This window comes from Crocodylus siamensis, chromosome 3 (genome assembly GCF_052110815.1).
Source record: "Crocodylus siamensis isolate JL-2025a chromosome 3, ASM5211081v1, whole genome shotgun sequence".
Classification (NCBI taxonomy): domain Eukaryota; kingdom Metazoa; phylum Chordata; order Crocodylia; family Crocodylidae; genus Crocodylus; species Crocodylus siamensis.
Window position 1 is genome coordinate 259,653,378 of NC_143397.1, and position 17,318 is coordinate 259,670,695.

At 66.1% G+C, this 17,318-nt stretch overlaps 1 protein-coding gene and 1 non-coding gene across 3 annotated transcripts; one reads left to right on the top strand and one right to left on the bottom strand.

Annotated features, from left to right (window-relative positions):
- The first annotated feature begins 394 nt into the window (after positions 1 to 394).
- Positions 395 to 16,760, top strand: SLC39A4 (solute carrier family 39 member 4). Of its 2 annotated transcripts, none has more exons than XM_090040850.1 (12): positions 395 to 4,709; positions 9,758 to 10,042; positions 10,988 to 11,192; positions 11,413 to 11,786; positions 11,885 to 12,065; positions 12,271 to 12,443; positions 13,334 to 13,492; positions 13,593 to 13,697; positions 13,958 to 14,012; positions 14,413 to 14,565; positions 15,754 to 15,941; positions 16,208 to 16,760. In XM_090040850.1, exons 1-12 carry the CDS (start codon positions 4,188 to 4,190, stop codon positions 16,334 to 16,336), a joined length of 2,529 nt encoding a protein of 842 aa, XP_089896976.1. In that variant the 5' UTR covers positions 395 to 4,187; the 3' UTR covers positions 16,337 to 16,760. The 2 variants fall into 2 exon arrangements, with proteins under 2 accessions (XP_089896976.1, XP_089896975.1); XM_090040849.1 differs by lacking the exon at positions 395 to 4,709 and adding an exon at positions 4,716 to 5,890.
- On the bottom strand, positions 2,132 to 2,204 carry TRNAR-CCG (transfer RNA arginine (anticodon CCG)). Its single transcript has one exon. It is a non-coding gene; the product is annotated as a tRNA-Arg (tRNA).
- Positions 16,761 to 17,318: the final 558 nt, after the last annotated feature.

The window sequence follows — 17,318 nt, forward strand, 5'->3', positions numbered from 1 at the left end:
ATTTTGCCCCATAATCCCATCCTAATCTGACCTTCATTTAGGGCTCTGTACTTGATGTGGGATATTATTTTACATAGTAATTAATACATATGCATAGCTAATTAAATTCTCTCTCTTTTGGATGTGTAATTCATTAATAACACATTTTTATTGGGTCTACATTAGCTTTGAAAAAGGAAATGAGAACTGGGAATAAGCAACCAACTTCAGCCTCATCAGTGATGGGGGTCCCCCCACTTCCCCCAACAGTGAAGAAGAGTCTCCTGATCTCCAAGATAAACCACGTTGGCTGCAACTTCCAGCCATGGGTCCCGTCCTCCTCTCCTGGAAGACTTGTCGTCCCCCCTTCATCACCACGCGGCGGCTCTGCCACTCACTGCCCTGTGCTGGCTCCTGTGGCTAGAAAGAAGGGGGGATTTTCCACCAGGAAAAGAGGCCTGGGGCAGCTCCCCCCAGCCCCGTCCCAAGATAGGCACCAGCAGGGAGCAGGCACTGCCCCTGAAGCCTGGAAAAGGCTGGCACCGAGGGGCGGGTCTTCCCCCACCCCTGCATTGCACAGCCCTGGAGAAGAAAGGCAGCCTCTCTCCTGCTGAGAGGGCGGAGGGAACTGGGACGCACATGCTGGTCACGCTCACAGGCACACGCATGCATGCAGCACATGAGTGCCTATGTCCCACCCTGAGGCAGCAGCAGAAGCCAGCTCCGTGTGAACCGAGTGACCCCTGAATAGCGGGGCTGGGACGGGGACATGCCAGCGCTCTGCTCCCCTCTTGCTTAAGGGCTGGCGGGGCACGGCAGCCACGAGTGGAGAGCAAGGGGCGAAGCTGGCGCTGAGCTCATTGTACAGCACCGTGCACCGACCCAGGACTCTGGCAGTCCCCAGCCCCCACCCGCGGTCTGTCCCCAGGGCTGCTTGGTGTCTGCCCAGGGGGCATGTGCCAGGGAAGGGAGGAGCTGAGGGCAGCTCTTCTGCCCCCCGCCATTACTCCCCTGTCCCATGTCTACCTCCCTGGCTGGTCTGCCTGCTTTGCTCCAGCATGGGGTGGGGGGGCACTTCTGGGTCCTCTTCACACCCCTGCTGCTGACTCATTGCCCAGCGTGGCATGCAGCCCTTCCCCTGCCTCAGTTTCCCCACCTGGCTTAGCTCAGGGGCAACAAGGCAGGAGGGGCAGAGAGTCATTCCCTCCAGCCCCTTCCCTTGGCTTGGTCTGGCTGTGGGGCAGCCCCCAGAGCCCCCCCCAGCTCGAGGGAGACCAGGGGCGAGTCCCCCCAGATCAGGGACTCCCTCGGCCCCGGCCACGTCCTGTACAGCTCCGGGCTGGCTGCAGCGTGCGCGCTGCCCGACTGGACAACAGGCACCCCCCCGGAGCTGGCACGGCTGTCCCTGTCCCTGTCCCAGCTCTGGACCTGTCCCCTGGAGCGGGCAGTGTCGCGCACGGAGCACCAGTCCGGCCCCAGCACCGGCGTCCCCCGGGGCCGAGCCTGGGAGCCCCGCGACCCCCGCAGGCAGCAGACCTACTCCACCCCCACAACAGAGCAGGGGCTGCACCGGGGGGCTCTCACACCGCCTCCCCGGGTCGCTGCTCAGCCGTGGAGCCACACTGCAGGCTGTGGCACCAGGGTCAGCTCAGGGTTGTGACCCTCAGGGCAATGCCAGCAGGGTCACGATGCCCCGAGCAAGGGGCGAGCCGCCCGCGTGGGCTGGGGACGTCCAGCCACCCCGGGGCAGGGAACCGGCGCGCTCCAGTCCTGCGCCAGCCCTGCCCTGCCCTGCCCTGGCTTATCTCAGCGGGGTTTATAGCAGGCCATAAAGCGGACTCAGCACTTCTGTAATCATTGCCAGCGACGGGGCCAGGCCTGGGAGCGCCTGTCCCGAGCTGGCCCGGGCCCCGCCGGAGCAGGCAGGCCCAGGCCGGAGGGAAGGAGCCCACTGGGTCGTCATTAGGCTCCAGGGTCATCGCTGCCGCTGCTCCGCTGGACGCGGCCCCACGGTCTGCGGGATGCTCAGGGCAGGGGCTCGAGAGCCGCGAGGCCCCCCGACGCGCTGCGGGGACCTGCCTGCCCTGTGCCCCCGCTGCCGGCCCCGGCGCAATGCGTGGAAATAAAAGGGGGGAAAAGGGAAGCAGCTGCTCGACCCAGGTGGGACTTGAACCCACAATCCCCAGCTCCGGAGGCTGATGCCTTATCCATTAGGCCACTGGGCCTGACTGTTGTGCCTTCCTGCCCAGCCCCCTGACAACGGCGGGTGCAGGGCTGTCCCCGCCGGGGGCCAGGGAGCGGGACCCCGAGCAGGCAGGGACCCCTGGGCCCAGCCCCGGCCACCAGCACCACCAGCACTTGGCTGCAAATTGGGGCTGGGTGGGCTGTGGCCAGCCCAGGCAGGATGCTGCTGCCAGCCCCAACCGGGCAACGAGAGCTCCCAGCTCAACTCCCCCCGTGCCCCCGCCCCAGGCCGGGCTCAGCTGCTCCGGCGCCCCTCGCACCCGGCGCCGCGTGCTGGCCCGTTGCACCCGCCCCGGGTCACATACCCCGGGCCCTGCTGGGCTCTGCAGCGCGGGCGCGGGCACGGGCACGGGCTCCCCCCGCCCAGCCCCCTCCAGGAGCCCTGCACGGCCCTGACCCCAGCTCCCCATCTAAGGGGCTAAACGTCTCGGCGGCAGGCTCTGGAGCGGGGTCCATGCCCTCCGTGCCAAAGCCGTGGCGGCGCCGGCGGGTTTACGAGCCTCCCTATCAGCCGGGAGGAAAGTCCCCTGCTGATGAACGGGCCCGAGCGAAGGGCAGCCGGGCTGAGGGTGCCTGAGGACAGCGCGGCGCAGAGGGCAGTGCCACGCGGGTGCCAGCCGGGCCTGTTTATGGTGCTGTTTGGGAGCGCAGGGCAGTGCCGGCTCCAAGGCCGCGGCCCTGTCGCTCCCCGGCACAGCGCCAGGGCTGGCCCGGCTTCGCCCAGCCCCTGCCCCGCCCGCTGGGTGCCTGGCGGGGTCTCACGCCGCACCCCCGCCACGGGAGCCCGAAAGACTTTCCCCCAGGCCGGCCAAGCGGGGAAGAGAGCCCGGGGGCTTAATGGAGGTCCAGCCTGGAGATGCTGCAGGGGCAGGGGCAGACTCAGAAAGCTACAACACTGAGTGTGTGTGTGTGAGAGAGGGGTGCAAGTGCATGTCGGGGGGGTTCATGCATGTGTGTGGGGCAGTGCACATGCGCATACATGGGTGTGTGTGAGCATGTGTACACGTGTGGCTGGGGGTATAAGTGTGTGCGCATGCATAAGTGTGTATGCATACGTGTGTGGGTGTGTATGTATGCAGGTGTAAGGGGATGGGGGTGTGCATGCATGTGTGAGAGTGTGCATGCGTGCGTGTGCACATGCATGTTTCGTGGATTCATAGATTTCATAGGGCCCGCGGGAGGTCATCGGGTCCAGCCCCTGCCCCAGGGGCGGAAAGTCAGCTGGGGTCAAAGGATGCGTGTTAGGGGGTGTACATGCATACGTGTGGTGTGTTGGTGTGTCTGCATGTGTGGGTGTGTGTGAGGGTGGCGCGTGTGTGTGCATGGGGGGTGCAGACATACGTGGGGGGGTGCACACACACATGCAGACTGGGCCTGGGCACTCAGGAGCCGCTCCTTCAGCGCTGGAGGTTGCGGGGCACATGCCGTGTACGGGAAGCCGGCCTGGCGTGTGCCAAGTTCCGGGAGGAGCCGGGGGTGGGGGGGGGAGTCCGTCTGGCAGTGACCGCTAGACCGCGCTGCCCCCGGAAACGGCCCCGGTGCTGTCGGGTTGATTCACTCCCCAGGCACCGGAGCTCCCCCGCTTTCCCCACAGCTGTGCGTGTGTGTGTGCGTGTGTGGGCGTGCACGCAGGCTCCGCCAGCTGTGTCATCCCCGCTCACGTAGCCCGTGCGGAGGCCTGGGGCCCCTCGGCCTCTGAGCTGGGGGTGGCACCGGGCAGAGCTGAGCGGGGGGGGGGCCTCCCTGGTTCGGGGATAGGGGCGGGGTCCACTGCCTGGGGGGCAGGAAGGTCCGGGCTGGGAGGGGAGTGGGGTGTAGGGGTGAGAGCACATCCTGGGGGTCCGGGATCCTTGGGCAGACACAGCCCGGGGCCCAGCTGGCAGCCCCCCCCACGTGGGCACCCTGTAGCCCCCGGGGAACCAGAGGCTTGGGGGGAGGAACCAGCATGTGGAGGGTTACCAGGCATGGCTGCTCGCCCCCCCAGCTGCCAAAGGCGCTCCCCACACACGGGACGTGCCCGTGCACGCACATGCCAGCGCTGCGCCCCGCCGCAAGCACGCAGACGCCTGCACATGGCACACGGCACCCGCCACGGGGGGCACGCCTGGGTGCCCTGGACACGCACCCACACACCCCCGTGCCCTGGTCTGCAGCGCTTGCACACACGTGTGTGCAAAAGCACACGCGTGCCTTGTAGCCCGGGCTGGGGGAGGGGCAATGCCCTGCCCAGACAAAGGCAGGATGTGAGGGAGACGGCCATGAGAAAGGCCGGGGGCTCCGGGGGCGACTCCGGAGACATTGCCCAGAGGATCAAAGGCTTCAGCTCCGGCGAGCCAAGGGCAGCGTGGGGGGCGGCTGCAGCCTGCCGCGGGGGGCAGCCGCGAGGGGGGCTCTTTGGGAGTTGCCCCAGGGCAGTGGGGGGAGGGCTGAGCTCCCCCCTCGCTGGGAGCTCCTGGCCCCAGCGCTCGGGGCAGCTGCGAGCACGGGTGAGCGTGCATGTGCACGTTGGCGTGTAGGCATGCAGACGAGTGTGCGCGGGGCACGTGTGTGTGGGGGCGCAAGTGTGTGCAGCCTGCCTGCGAGTCCCTGCACGCGAGGGCACCTCCCGGCCCGCCGGGCAGGGGGGCTCGGCTCGGCTCGGCCGCCCCCGGGCCTCGCGTGGCCCCCGCTGCTCGAGCCGGCCGACACGCGTGGGGGCTCCTGCGCCGCCCGAGCCGCCGGGCCAGCCCCGCGCTGGCCTTTCCGGCCGGGGGCTCCGTGCCCAGCTGCGGGCCGCGCGCCCTGCCCCCGCGCCGGCCCCCCCGGCCCCACGTGCTGCGCTCAGGCCCTGCCCCCGGGAGGGACCTGGGCCCGGGAGCCTCCGGCACGGGGCGGAGAAAGCCCCCGCCCTGCTCCGCGCAGCCCAGCCCGGCCCGGCCCCGACCCCGACCCCGCACCTCCTGCCCGGCTCCGGCTCCGGCTCCGGCCCCTACAGCCCCGCACCTCCTGCCCGGCTCCGGCTCCGGCTCCGGCCCCTACAGCCCCGCACCTCCTGCCCGGCTCCGGCTCCGGCCCCTACAGCCCCGCACCTCCTGCCCGGCTCCGGCTCCGGCCCCTACAGCCCCGCACCTCCTGCCCGGCTCCGGCTCCGGCCCCTACAGCCCCGCACCTCCTGCCCGGCTCCGGCTCCTGCCCCCGCCCGGCCCCGAGCCCCGCACCTCCCGCCCGGCTCCGGCCCCTGCCCCCGCCCCGGGAGCCCCGCACCTCCTGCCCGGCTCCGGCTCCGGCCCCTACAGCCCCGCACCTCCCGCCCCGCTCCGGCCCCTGCCCCCGCCCGGCCCCGAGCCCCGCACCTCCTGCCCGGCTCCGGCTCCGGCTCCGGCTCCGGCTCCGGCTCCGGCTGCCGCCCGCGTCCCGCTCGCGCTCCATGTCGCCGGGGCCCGACGCCCGCGCCGCCCGTGCCATGGCTCCGGCTCCGGCTCCGGCGCGGGCCGCGCTGCCGCTGCCGCTGGTGCTGGCGGCGGTGCTGCTGGCGGGGGCGCCGCGGGCCGGGGCCGGGGCCGGGGCCGGGGCCGGGGCCGGGGCGGCGCTGCCGTCGGGGGAAGGCTCCGTGCGCCGCGCGGACTTGGACGAGCTGTTAAATATCGCGGCGGCCCGTGCGCACTGCCCCGCCGGGCCGTGTGGAAAGGTAAGGGCCGCCCGCCCCCCCGCCCCGGCTGCGCCCGGCCCGGCCCGGCCAAACTCCAGCGCGCCCGGCTCTGCCCCGTGTGCGTGCCCGGCGTGCCTGGTGACAGCGATGCTCAGCGTGCACCGCGCTGCGCGCCCGGGGCATGTGCATTGTGTGCGCTGTGTCCCCGGTGCCACTGTGCCTGTTGCATGTGCGCCGCATGCAGTGGGTGTGCGCGGGGCATATGTCCCCAGTCTGTGCACGTGGGGTACATATGCTGGAGCGGGTGTACTAAATGCCCAGCGCGTGTTCACCCAATGCCCAGTGCACGCGCGCTGTGTATGTATGCTGGGTGCGTGTGCACTGGCTGCAGCGGGTATGCATGGGGTAGGTATGCCCAGTGTGTGTGTGCTGAATGCCAAGTGCATGTGCACACGTGCCCAGTGCATGTGTACACGGTATAGGTATACCTGATGGATGTGCACAGCGAATATACGCCCCGTGTGTGCTTGTGTATGCAGGCCAGGTGCTGCATGCTGTGCCCAGTGTGCGAGCGCAGGCGGGGGGCCCGGGGCGTGCACGTGCACCCCCGAGCACAGGGCTGTGTCGTTCAGCAGCAGGGGCCAGGCAGACTGGTTCGGTCTCCTGGCGCCTGCCCTGCAGGCAGGGCGGGTTGGGAGGCAGGCGAGAGACGCTAAGTGCGTCAGCAGAGCTGAGCCGGGGCCGCCGCAGGGCTGGGCTGGCTCCGCGCAGGCCAGGGGGGCAGCATGGGGCCCCAGCTGCCCTCCCCGTACAGGGCTGAGCAGGGAGCGCCCAAGCCCCGCAGCCTGCCCGTGGGGCACTGCTCTGCACAGCCCCCCCAGAGGCATTCCCTGCAGCCCCGCTCTGGCAGCGAGGGGGAAAGGGCAGCACTGGGCCCGGAGGGGTTCACAGCATCTGCAAGGCCCCACGGCCTGGAAACCTGCTGCCGGGGCTGGCTCAGAGACTGTGACGCAGGGGCAGGGGCGATGCGACAGGGCTGACAGATGCCCTGGGGTCCCACCAGTGTATGAGTATGTGTGTGGGCACGTGTGAGCACGAGTGTGTGTATGAGAACATGCATGGGTGTATGGACCTTTTAGCATGTGTGCACGTGTAGAGAATCATAGCATCATAGAAACTGAGGTTGAAGGGAGCTCAGGGGGTCGCATCTAGTCCAACCCCCTCCTCAAAGCAGGACCAGCCCCAACTACACCATCCCAGCCAAGGCTGTGTCTTCAAAACCTGCATGGATGGAGATGCCCCCACCTCTCTGGGTAACCTGTCCCAGTGCTTCACCACCCTCCTTGGGACAGGGTTTGTCCTAATATCCAACCTCCACTTCCCTTGCTGCAGCCTGAGCCCATTGCTCCTTGTCCTGCCATCCGCCCCCACTGAGACCAGCCCAGCCCCATCCTCTTTGCAGCCCCCCGGCAGGGAGGTGACGGCTGCTATTCAATCCCCCTCCGTCTTCTCTTCTCCAGACTCAGTCAGCACAGGTCCCTCAGCCTCCCCTCACCAGCCCTGTCCCCCAGCCCCACAACTGTTTCCATTCCCCTCCACTGGGCTCTCCCCAATGTGTCCACCCCCCTTCTGAAGTGGGGCCCACAGCTGGACACAGGATCCAGATGTGGCCTCCCCAGTGCCGAATAGAGGGGAGGAATCACATCCCCCGATCTGCCAGCAGCGCTCCTCCCGATGCAGCCCGGGATGCCGGTCGCCTGCTTGGCACAAGGGCACGCTGCTGGCTCCTGTTCAGCGTCTTGTCCCCTGTCCCCCCCAGGTCCTTTTCTGCAGAGCTGCTGCCCAGCTCGTCCCCCCCAGCCTGCCCCGGTGCGGGGGATCGCTCCCTCCCCGGTGCAGGACTCTGCCCTTGTCCTTGTTGAACCTCATGAGATTCGTTGTGGCCCGGTCCTCCTGTGTGCCACGGTCACTCTGAATCCTATCCCGACCCTCCAGTGTATCTGCTACACCCCCAGCTTGGTGCCATCTGCAGACTTGCTGAGGGTGCACCCATCCCAACTTCCAGGTCATAGATCAAGACATTAAACAAAACCGGCCCCAGGACCAACCGCTGAGGCACTGCACTTCATACCAGCTGCCACTAGACATGAGCCATTGACTACTACTCTCTGAGCCCGAAGCCCCTGGTTTCTATCCACTTTACAGTCCATTCATCCAGCCCGGACTTCCTCAGCTTGCCTGGGGAACGCTGTGGGAGACCGTATCAAAAGCCTTGGTAAAATCAAGGTTTGTCACATCCCCCGGTCTCCCCGTGTCCACAGAGCCAGTCACCTCGTCACAGAAGGCAATCAGGTTGTGTGTGTATGAGAAAGTGTATGCATATATGAGCACGTGCTTGTCTGAGCATGAGTGTGTATGTGTGTGTGACCTATGGGTATGTATGTGCATAAGCATGTGTGTATGTGTACACGTGTGCGTTCATGTGTGAGCATATGCATGTACATATATGGGGGTATGTATGTATGTATGAGTACACATCTGTGCGCATGCACACATGCATATGTGTGCATGTAAGAGTATGTGTGTGTATGCATGTGTGCATGTGCATGCGAGGCAATGTGCAAGTCGGACATTTTCGATTTCGGTTTCACTTTGCCCTGTGCATGAAATCGCAATGACAGTATCTGGATACAATATTGATAATACAAATATTCAGTGTAATTTGGGCCCCTTAAAGTGTGGGGCCCCGGGCAGTTGCCGAGTTTGCCTCCCCTAAGGCCACTACTGCTGGCGGCATTTCCGTCCTGCCCATGGCCCCTTCCCCCCTCCGGGGGCTTTTCCGTTGCATCAGTTCAGCCGAGGGGCCTGGAAAACCTCAGCCGCCCCCGCAGTAGGTACACGGCTTCGTGGCTGTGCAGGACCGGAGGAGTGGAGGTACAGGCGTGGGGAAGCCCCAGCCGCGCAGCCTCATGTGGCCCTGGCTCCAGCCCCCAGAAAGTCAGAGGCTGGTAACCCCGCACACTGAGTCCTGGGGCCTGAGCTCGCTCTGCTCCGTCCTCCTGCCAGCCAGAGCCAAGGGTGTTGAGAGCCAGCCCCCGCAAGCCAGCTTCCCCAGGCCAGCCCCCATGCCAGCCCAGGCCGGGAGGAGCAGCAAGAGCAGGCTGGAGGGCATGAGAGCACGTCTTGGCAGTCCTGTGCACCCTCGAGGGCAGGACGGAGGCCCAGGACACTGGCATGATTCACCAACTGGCCCGGTGCCCTGCCTGGCAGCCTGGGCTGCCCCCCTCCCTGTCCTGCAGCTCTGTGCAGATCCCATGAACTTCACTGCGTTCACACCAGCTGGCCCTGCGTGCACGCCCTCACTAACCTCTGGCCAGCTGTGCCCACAGTGCTGCGATCTCCTGGCCCCACTGTCCTCACCCACAGGCCCTGTCACACCCTGCCCCATGCCTCTTCCCTGGGGCAGCCCCTGGAGCCATCGCTGCCCATGGGGCATCGCCGCAGCACGGGGTAGGAGCACGACTGCAGGACAGGGCACTGTCCATGCGCGGAGCCCATGCCCGCGTGGTGGCTGGGTCTGTGCTGCCTTGGACGTGGCTTACGCCACACCAAGCCCCAGCCCCCGGACAGAGTTGAGGGATGCCAGCAGCTTGGGCAGGGTGTGAGCGTCCCAGGAGGGCCTGGCACCCGCTGTCCCAGCTCAACCATCGCAGAGCGAGCCGCGGCCTCCAGCCCTGCACGAGGGATGGGGTCAGCGAGGGGAAGTGCCTGCTGCTTCGTGGGGTCACAACCACCGGGTCGAGCTGCTTAGGGACCGTGTCCCCGTGCTCACCCCACGGCAGCCACGGGCAGATCCCTGTGCTCCCAGGCTGGAGCTGTGCTGTGACACCCACCCTCTGCCCGCAGTGCCTCTCCGCACCGGATGTCTTTGCACTCGTGGGCAAGAAGGCCACGGAAGATGCCAACCTGACAGCTTCGGAGCTCCCATGGCTGGGTACCAGCGTGCTGCTATACTTGACGGACCCTGCCGCGGCCTGCGCAGCCCTGCGGGACGGCCGCTGGACAGGCCAGGTCAGGGCCTTCTTCAGCGCCTTCTCCAGGGGGAACCCCACCGCAGGGCCGGTGCCTGAGAAGGTGGCGGAGCTGCTGGGGGGCGTGCAGAGGAATTACAGACCCGAAGACATGCACGAGGTGAGAGACCGCGTTCCTGCATGTGTGTGCATGTGTGTGAGTGGGCACAAGTGTTGCGCTTGCATATGTGTGCATATTTGCATGTATACAGGTGCCTGTCCACACATGTACATGCATATGTGCATACATGTGCACATATAGGTGCCTGCCTGCATATAGTTGTGTGTGCATGTGTGTACAAGTGTGTTTGCTTGCGTGTTGGGAGATTTGTATGTGCATGCATTTGTGTTTATTTATGTGCATGTGTATGCACACATGCGCAGACATGAGCACACGTGTATACATACATGTGCATGCATGTGTGTACAAGTGTGTATGCATGCATGTGTGTAGATTTGCACGTGCGTGCACATGTTTATATGTGCACATGTGTATGTCTTTGGATGTGAGCATGCATATGTGTATATGTGTATGCATATTAGTGTGCACACACATATGCATGTGTATATATGTGCATGCCTGCAAGTGTACAAGTGTGCATGCACATACATGTGCACGTACGCGTGTGTGCATTATTGTCTCTATGTCGTGTGCTTCCCCCTGCTGGTGGGAAGCCATCCTGCCCATTCCGGTTGCCCTGCCCAGCCCCCCCTGTGCCCCAGGACCAGCCAGTGGCCCCTGGCCAGGGCTTTGCTGCTCAGCCCCTGAGGGAGGGAGGACACCCCCATGCGGAGCCAGTGGGGGGAGGAGGGTGACAACAGCGGCTCTGGAGCAGTGTCCAGCTAGTTCACGCGTGTGCATGGATGTACACGCCTTTCCCGCTGTGTTCCCAACAGGTCGCATTGCCCAGAGCCTGTTCCCTGCTCACGGGCTCTGGGAGTCACGGAGCAAACACTATCCCCAGCAGAGAAGGCCCCCAGACCCCTGGAGCCGAGAGCAGCCATCCCTGCGGCCCCGGGGCTGGCTGGTTCAAGGGGGGGGTCTCACGTGCTGCTCTTCCCCCAGCCGTGCGTGGACGCATCCCACATCCTGGAAGAGAGTGCCAAGCTTTCGGCCCAGGAGGTGCGTGACATGGCAGCGCGGGTGCTGGCCGTGGCCGGGTACCACGTACTGAAGGGGACCTGCCTTCACGCGCTGCCCCCCACCAGCTACTTCCTGGACTACATCTTCCAGCGCTACAGCAATGGGTCCGGGAACCTAACATTGGAGGGTGAGTCGAGGGCGCTGGCCGGCATCACTGGGGGGCACCGGAAATGGCACCCCCATGTCCTCTTGAGAGCCAGGCCCCATCACTGCAGGGCTGTGGGGTTGGGGGTGGCAGGGTGGGGGGCATGTCGGGGCACCCCCAGGCTATGAGCTTGGGGCCATGGGACGGAGCGGGGTGCCAGGCAGGTGGGGGCCGTGTGTAATGTGCTCGGGGCTTGCGCCAGGCCTGGCCACGCTGATGGAGCAGCTGAAGCTGGGGCCCAAAGCTCAGCATGGGGACCACGACCACCCCCACAACAACCACATGGACCAGGAGCCCCGCCTGGACCGCAGCCACGTGGGGCACGACCACGACACTCATGCAGGGCACGATCACGACGCTCATGCGGGGCACGACCACGACGCTCATGCGGGGCACGACCACGACGCTCATGTGGGGCACGATCATGACACTCATGCGGAGCACAATCACGACGCTCACGCGGGGCATGACCACGCCGAGTACACGGACCCCCGGCGGCCGCATGCACCTGGGTGGCTGCGGCTCAGTGCCACGGAGCTGGACCAGATGGACAACGGCAGCCACGTGTGGGACACGGTGAGCGGGGCGGTCACTGCCCTCCCCAGCCCGGCTGGAGCCACCCCAGGGCCCCAGGGCCCAGCCCAGCCGGTGCTGACCCAGGCTGTGTTCCCCAGGCCTGCCTGAGCCCCCAGGACCTCCTGGAGGTCTACGGCTTGGACGCACGGACAGGAATCTCCAGCCAGGACTTCTCTCGGCTCAGCCCGGCTCTGCTGCAGCAGCAACTGAGCGGGGCCTGCTCTGGCCTGCCCACGGCCTCCGGCAGCAAGCACGACGGGCGCCTGAGCGTGGCTGAGAGTGAGTGCAGGGAGCCCGAGCACGGAGTTGGGGGTGGGGATCGGGGCCCCATCCGGCCTCTAGTGGCCTGGTCTGCTCTGGGCCCCTGAGTTGGGGGGCTGCTGCGTGTCCCCGGTCACGCCAGATGCCAAGGCAGGAGACCCCCCAACAGGGCAGGGGCAGGGGAGAAGGAGCAGCCCCCATGGCTGATGCCCGCTGTCCCCAGAGTACATCTACGGCTCGCTGGCCACGCTGGTCATCTGCCTTTGTGCGCTGATGGGCATCGGTGTGCTGCTGTGCACGGCCTGCATCAGCACCTACCAGTACGTCATCCAGACCTTCCTCAGCCTGGCCGTGGGCTCGCTCACCGGCGACGCGCTGCTGCACCTCGTGCCCCAGGTGAGCGCGGGGTGGGCGTGGGGTGGCACCATGCTGCATGGTGCGTGCCGGAAAAGGGGTGTGTGTGTGTGGGATGATACGTGTGTATGCATGTATATATGCACGGTTGTGTGGTGTGTGCTGGGGAAGGGGGTGCATGGGATGGCACATATACGCACACGTTTAGGCACATGATTGTGCGGTGTGTACTGGGGAAGGGGGGTGTATGTGTGGGATGGCATGTGTGCACACATGTATACGCACCTGGCTGTGCAGTGTGTGCCAGGGAATGGGGGTAGAGTATGGGAAGGCACATGTGTATGTATGTATGCACATGGCTGCATGGTGCACGCTAGCTGGGGAAGGGGTATGCATAGGATAGTACATGTGCAGGCGTGGGGGGGTGTGCTCGCACATGGCTGTGTGCTGCATGCCTGTAGGTAGAGCTGTGTAGCAGCATGTGGGAGATGCCTAAGGGCTGGCTGTGTGCATATGTGCATGGAGGAATGTGTACACGTGGGCATGTGATCTGCCACCCAGTGTGCAAGGCAGGACTGAGGGTGTGCGCAGAGCAGCAGAAGGTACATCTGTTTGCACGTATGCATGTATGTGGCTGCCTGTCTGCACCCAGGGCTATGTGTGTATGCACATACCAGGGCTGGATGCACACATGTGGAAGTGCATGTGCCTGTACATGTGTGTGTGTGTGTGTGCGCAGCATGTGAAGTGGGCTGAGCCTGCACGGGTGTGGTGATGGGGGAGCACACACAACTGGACACATGTACACGTAAGTTCGCTGCCATTTGGCCAGCGTGCAAGGCAGATGCATATGCCTGGGGGGTGATGGAGGGGTGTTGCACAGATCAGGTGTGCGAGGGATGATGAGGCCAGCCCCTGCCCCATCATCGCAGTTCCTGGGCCTGCATGCACACACGGACGATGGCCACGGGCACGAGCATGGTGCGGCCGTTGCAGACAGCACCTGGAAGCTGCTGGCCGTGCTGGGCGGCATCTACGCCTTCTTCCTGCTCGAGAAGTTCTTCAGCTTCCTGGTCCCCAGCGAGCACCAGGTGCGGGGCTGGGCCATGGCGGGGGGGTCCCACAGGGCCCCTGGTGCCTGCACGGCAGCGGTGGTGCGGGGCAGGAGTGATGGGTGCTCGTTGCCTGCAGGAGCCGACCGGGGGCCACACGTGCGACCACGCCATGTCGCTGCAGCTCTACCAGGATGAGATGAGGCGGCGCAAGCAACTCAGAGGCGCCTCGCAGACCGACCTGGTAATGCCCCGGAGGGCGGGAGCAGGGACACGGGTTGCCCCCCAGTCTGGCACGCCCCCACGGGCCTGGTCCGAGCCTCCCGGGGGCAGCCCAGCAGGGGCGTGGATAGAGGGGCACGGATTCAGTCCTGCCTGCCTGAGACTTGGCCCCTGGGGCTTGGCCACGGGGCAATGCCCGTGTGCCCAGAGGGTGTTTGGAGCATGGCACACGTGTGTGCAGCCAGCTTGTGAGTCACACCTGTCCATGCTTCCGTCCTACAGGTGCGGGCGGAGGAGGCCTGTCTGGGCAAGGCCAGCAAGGAACAGTACAGCCGGGGTGAGTAGAGACCCCGGGCAGTGGAGGGCAGCAGCTTGGGGACATGCGTGCCTGCTGACGTGTGCACCCACACACGGGTGTTCACATACACGTGCATGCTTGTACATACATGTGCTCTTGCACATGTGTACATGTACCTGGACACAAATACATGTGCGTATATCTGCCTCCCGCACACGTGTGCACTGCCCACTCGTTTACCCTCACGCGCGCACGCACACACAGGCTTGTGCACAGAGGTACCAACACATTTGTTGCGGGGGGGGGGGCTGCTGACACAGCGATTTGCAAAGCCCAGCGCCTGGTGTAATGGGTCTAGGCCCCAGGGGATGACGGAGCTGCTGGGGCACCGGGGCAAGCACATGTCCCAGCCTTGCCCTGACACCCCGGTGCCCTGCAGAGCTGCGCATGATCCCCTACATGATCACCATCGGCGACGCCATCCACAACTTTGCGGACGGGCTGGCCGTGGGTGCTGCCTTCTCTACCTCCTGGAAGACCGGGCTGGCCACCTCGCTGGCTGTGGTATGCCATGAGCTGCCTCATGAGCTGGGTAAGGAGACAGGGAAAAACCCTGGGACCTGGTGGGGGGCAGAGACCCCAGCCTCAATCAAGGGCTTCATCCATCCCCATGGAACCCATCCCAGGGAGCCCACCCAGGGACGCCACCCAGCCTCATGGGACCCATCTCAGGAGCCCACCCAGGGACGCCACCCAGCCCTATGGGACCCATCCCAGGGAGCCCACCCGGGGACGCCACCCAGCCTCATGGGACCCATCCCAGGGAGCCCACCCAGGGACGCCACCCAGCCCCATGGGACCCATCTCAGGGAGCCCACCCAGGGACGCCACCCAGCCCTATGGGACCCATCCCAGGGAGCCCACCCGGGGACGCCACCCAGCCTCATGGGACCCATCCCAGGGAGCCCACCCAGGGACGCCACCCAGCCCCATGGGACCCATCCCAGGGAACCAGCCCAGGGACACCACCTAGCCCCATGGGACCCAGCCCAGGAGCCCACCCAGGGACGCCACCCAGCCCCATGGGACCCATCCCAGGGAGCCCACCCAGGGATGCCACCCAGCCTCATGGGACCCATCCCAGGGAGCCCACCCGGGGACGCCACCCAGCCTCATGGGACCCATCCCAGGGAGCCCACCCGGGGACGCCACCCAGCCCCATGGGACCCATCCCAGGGAGCCTACCCGGGGACACCACCCAGCCTCATGGGACCCATCCCAGGGAGCCCACCCGGGGACGCCACCCAGCCCCATGGGACCCATCCCAGGGAGCCCACCCGGGGACGCCACCCAGCCCCATGGGACCCATCCCAGGGAGCCCACCCGGGGACGCCACCCAGCCCCATGGGACCCATCCCAGGGAGCCCACCCGGGGACGCCACCCAGCCCTATGGGACACATCCCAGGGAGCCCACCCGGGGACGCCACCCAGCCTCATGGGACCCATCTCAGGGAGCCCACCCGGGGACGCCACCCAGCCCCATGGGACCCATCCCAGGGAGCCCACCCGGGGACGCCACCCAGCCCCATGGGACCCATCCCAGGGAGCCCACCCGGGGACGCCACCCAGCCCCATGGGAACCGGCCCAGGAGCCCACCTGGGCACGCTGCCAAGTCCCATGGCAGCCATCTGAGGGACCCCAGCCCTGGGACCCTGGCCAGCCCCGTGCTGCACGGCCAGGCCCTTACCCTAACCCTGTTCCTGTCCCTGCCTGTGCAGGGGACTTTGCGGCACTGCTGCACGCGGGGCTGAGCGTGAAGCGGGCCTTGCTGCTGAACTTCTGCAGCGCCCTCACTGCCTTCCTGGGCCTCTACATCGCGCTGTCGGTCACAGCCAGCGTCGAGTTTGAGGCCTGGATCTTCACCGTGGCCACCGGGCTCTTCCTCTACGTGGCCCTGTGTGACATGGTGAGCAGCGGCCCGGCTCCCAGGGCTCAGTGGGGAGGGACAGAGCCTCAGGCCTGGGGTGCCACGGAGAGCCCAGGACGGGGCTATGGGTCAGGACAGGCACTGGCAGGGCTTGCGGGGAAAGGGGACGTGGGTTGGAAGTGAGGGGTGGGGGGGCACCGCGGGTCAGGAGTGAGAGGCACCAGCAGGGCTGGGGGGGCAGGGGGCTGTAGGTCGGGAGTGAGGGGCCCGGGGGGCAGCTCTCACGCCACTCTACCCCTTCGTAGCTGCCGGCCATGATGAACGTACAGGACGAGCGGCCCTGGCTGCTGTTCTTGCTGCACAACGTGGGGCTCGTGGGCGGCTGGGCCGTGCTGCTGCTGCTCTCGCTCTACGAGGATAACATCACGCTCTGAGCCCCCGCGGGGGCACCGGGGGCGGCACGGCCACGTTGCAGCCACGGGGAAGCTGGGAGCCGTTGCAGGACCCAGGGGACAACGCACATGCGTGTGCACCGCACGCACGTGTGCACGGAGCGTATGGAGCCTGCTGTATTTATTTAATTTATTCCACTGGAAGTGGCGGCACCGCCCTGACACCTCTCTCCCGCCAGGCCCCTGGGCATCGCCTCGGCTCGCGGCACAGGGCCGGGGACGGGCGGGGGCACCGGCTGCATGTCCTGCAACCGAGGAGAGCGAAGAGTTTCCATTCGACGCTGTGGCGGAGACCCCGGGCGTCAGGCCCAACCCCGGTCCCACGCGGGCGCAGAGCCAGCACTGCCGACCCCGCCCTGCCAAAGATCATGAGACGACCTTAACAAATCAATAGATCGGCCTCTAAATCATGAGATCCTATTTTTGAAGTGTGTGCGCGGGGGGGATTGTTGGTGAAGGTGTGGGGGGCTGGGGGTTGGAGCCTGGGGGGACGCACACCCCGACAGGACGCGGGGGGCTGTGGGTCACGAGTGCGGAGCAGACAGATGGACAGACATGCCCAGCGCCCAGCTGGGACAGGAAGGAAGGGGCAGGGGAGGGCAGGGGTGAATGGGCCCCAGGCTGGGGGGGTCCAGAGGTGCCAGGGGAGGGGGCTGGATTGGGAGATCCAGTCGGCATCACTCTGACTTCGAAATCCCGTCTCACGGCGGTTTCGCAACAGTTGGCATCACTGAGACCCCAGGCGTCCGGGACCAGTACCCGAGAGCCCCCGTGGGTGCAGCACCCCAGTGTCCTGGCCCGCCCCCCCAGCCCCCGTGTGTTCCCCCCCCAGAGCTCCCGTGGGTGCAGCACCCGTGTGTCCCCCCCCCCAGAGCCCCCGTGGGTGCAGCACCCGTGTCCCCCCGCCCCCACATGGGCTCAACAGCGCAGTGTCCCAGCCCAGCCCCCCCCCCGGAGACCACGT

What these genes read in the sequence shown, in the direction of transcription:
- SLC39A4 (XM_090040849.1), top strand. Translation starts at nt 4,742, where the DNA reads ATGCAGACGAGTGTGCGCGGGGCACGTGTGTGTGGGGGCGCAAGTGTG. An exon ending in GCAGCCACGTGTGGGACACG is followed by an intron (nt 11,787 to 11,884) that starts GTGAGCGGGGCG and finishes TGTGTTCCCCAG; the next exon opens with GCCTGCCTGAGCCCCCAGGA. An exon ending in GCGCCTGAGCGTGGCTGAGA is followed by an intron (nt 12,066 to 12,270) that starts GTGAGTGCAGGG and finishes CGCTGTCCCCAG; the next exon opens with AGTACATCTACGGCTCGCTG.